Source organism: Gossypium arboreum, chromosome 6, assembly GCF_025698485.1.
Source record: "Gossypium arboreum isolate Shixiya-1 chromosome 6, ASM2569848v2, whole genome shotgun sequence".
NCBI lineage: Eukaryota > Viridiplantae > Streptophyta > Magnoliopsida > Malvales > Malvaceae > Gossypium > Gossypium arboreum.
Window position 1 is genome coordinate 126,692,057 of NC_069075.1, and position 3,075 is coordinate 126,695,131.

At 34.6% G+C, this 3,075-nt stretch overlaps 1 protein-coding gene across 1 annotated transcript; it reads right to left on the bottom strand.

Moving 5' to 3' along the window:
- Positions 1–1,281: 1,281 nt before the first annotated feature.
- On the bottom strand, positions 1,282–2,805 carry LOC108485805 (dehydration-responsive element-binding protein 3-like). The gene has a single exon (XM_017789652.2). The coding sequence runs from the start codon at positions 2,436–2,438 to the stop codon at positions 1,671–1,673; it is 768 nt and encodes a 255-aa protein (XP_017645141.1). The 5' UTR covers positions 2,439–2,805; the 3' UTR covers positions 1,282–1,670.
- Between the last annotated feature and the right edge of the window lie 270 nt (positions 2,806–3,075).

Here is a 3,075-nt window from a genome sequence, read left to right on the forward strand (position 1 = left end):
GTCTATTTCTAAACTTAATGTTGCTCCAACTTTTTCAGCCCTTAACTACATGTGCCACATCTCATCAATTGCACTTCAACATTGAAATATACTAGATCATAGGGTAAAATTTTATGTAATAATTTGTTAAAATTTAATATAAAAATCAAATGAAATTTTACTTGGGTAAAGTGGTATCTTTAAAAATCATTTTGCCACTTGTTTAAATTTCAATATAATTCAGTTTTTATTGATTTATTATAAAAGGAGATAAAAATATTTTCATAATACTTTTATATAAATATATAAGTATATTTGAATAATTTTCCAAGTCAATGATGCATGCTTAACTTGAGACACTAACTCAATAGAAAATTTAAATATAAGTATATAAATAGGTGAAAGTATCTATCGAGCCCTCTATTATAAAGATTGGATCAAATTAGTCCATTTATTATTAAATAGATTAATTTAATCTATGTACTATTAAAAAGAAGCAAATAACAAGGTTAATATTTATTGTTTAAAAATGACATGATTTTTTTCATTATAGCTCAACTTCAAACAAAAGATCCCATTTGTAAAATTAAAAAAGCTTTCAAAATATTAACTTTATTAAATAATAAATGACATTCTTTAAACATTAAGTGTTAAATTTAACTTTATTTGAATCTTTTTCAACCATAGAGAGATTAAATTGATCTAATTAATAACAGATGAACTAATTTTAATTTGATTCCTATAATAGAGGGTCCTACCGTGTTGAAAGGTGGAAAACAAATAAATAAACCAAAATGAAATCCTAACAAACCTAATAGAAAACTGTAATGAAAATATGGTGTCAGCTGGAAAGTTGTAATAAGTTGTGAAAAGGGAAAATGTGTTTGATATCACAATATTTATTATTTCCCAAAAAAACCAGATGAAGAATCAGAATCATACATATAAAAGAAAGAAAAAAAACATAACATAAATACAATTTGTAAGGAGATGAGAGAATGGTGGTGGTTGAAATGCAAGTGTCAAATGAATATGCCTCTCTAACAGACCATTTATTATACTATTCTATTTTCCTCTCATTCAATTCCTCCATTTTTACTGCTTAGGTCTCTATGTAGTGTTAATTGAAAACATTAAGCCCTCTCCATCCAAAGATTGAGGTTGATGAATCATTGCAACTTGATGACCAACAGATTAGTCCAAAATACAAGTCATAAAATGAAAAGTTTCTCTCCAGAAATCAGGGGGTGTAAACAAATGACCCTTCCCCCGTCCCATGTGATACTTCTTGGCTTTTAGCCATTTCATGTATAATTTCAATGGTTTTATTATAACTATTACAAGAAAATAGAAATATATTGAGAATTGAATGAACCCAAACAGGAACATATGACCTTTAATTACTCCACAACACATGTCAATCTCACAAAATATAATTACAAGAATAGAAATGAAGCATCCCCATTATATTTGACTTCCTTTGAGAAGGGAAAAAAAGTAGAAATTTTTACCAATCCATGCTAAATCTCTAAGCACAATGGAGTAAACCATGCAAGATTTATTTATTTTTTCTTTTCTTATGCCCGTTCCATCTAGGAAAAAAAAATGTAAAAAGGGCGATTTCGTCAAATAAAAATTATATGAGTATTTTGTTTTTAACAAAAAGGGCACATACTATTGATTTTTTGTTTTTAGTGATCCCATAGTAAAGGGCCAAACCCGGTGATCATCTCACTTTCTTGAATTTGCATTGAAATCTCTTCCCCAAAATACCCACAGTTTTCTTCGTAATACCAAGGCATGCCACTCGGATTAAAAAACCATCCATCTATCGCGTCCACGTACACGAACTCGTTCCCTAACTCGGCCGATTCGAAGCTCGTCCCTAGACTTGGCAGCTCCACTATCTGGCTCAGCTCCTCCGGTGTCGACACGTCATCCACATTCGACGATGACGATGTGGAAGCTGAGGACGACAGCGATGAAGATGACGTGGCGTTGCTGTTGTTACTACTAATGCTGTTACTTAAGAAGTCCATTGAGGCAGCTTTGGCAGCGGCGGCTTGGACGTCGCGGGGGGAGTTGGAGGCTGGTCGGGGCAACGACTCGGCGAGCTCAGGGAAGTTGAGAATGGCGGCGTTGCCTTTGATGCTTAAGGCTGCAACGTCATGGGCACGTGCGGCCATTTCGGGAGTGGAAAAAGTGCCTAACCAGATCCGGTTCTTCTTACGGGGCTCTCGGATTTCGGATACCCATTTGCCCCATGCCCGCATTCTTACCCCACGGTAAACCGGATGCTTGCTACTATCCCTCTGACGCTTTTGCCTCTTGGAGTCGGGGGTGGGGTCAGTTCCCGAATCCCTTTTACCGCCATAAGAGCATGGTGAAGGTGGAGACGGAGTAGAGGAGTTGTTGCTAAGAGTGCTTGACTCGGTTTCTGAGTTTGGTGAGTCACCCATTGCCTAGTTCTGATCCAGGGTTTCCCTCTACACACTTGAGTTCAAAATAAAACCTATTCAGTATGAATATATAATGAATGCAAAGTGCTAACACCTAACCAAGTAAACAGTGTGAAATGAGCAGTTAATGAACAGAGAGGATTGAGTTGCTTATGGTTGCAGTTGGTTTGGAGGGAAGGAAGGAAGGAAGGAAGAATGAGAGGGAAAAGGTTTGATTTGAGGAGAAAAGGGGAGGGAGGAATATTGGGGGGTTTTATGGAGGGGAAAAGGAAATACAGAGCAAATAAAAGGTGCAAGGAAAAACGTGGTTTATTCAAGTTATCCCCACAGGCCACACTGATGCACGCACACCACCAATCTGCCCTTTTCCAATGCACCAAATCGTTTCCATTTGCTTTATTTCTTTATTATTTTTCAAATTTTTTTAACTTGCAAATACTATTATAAATTTTTTTATATAACTACTCCCAATAATTCTCAAATACTTATTACTTGTTTAAACATACTTGAAACTCATGTATTTTTAATTATTACGATAGTAACGATATTAACCATGCTAAAATTTAATTGGAAGCAAATATTATAATAATTAAAAGTAATAGATATTCAAATTAAACTTTACAAAATATAATAAATA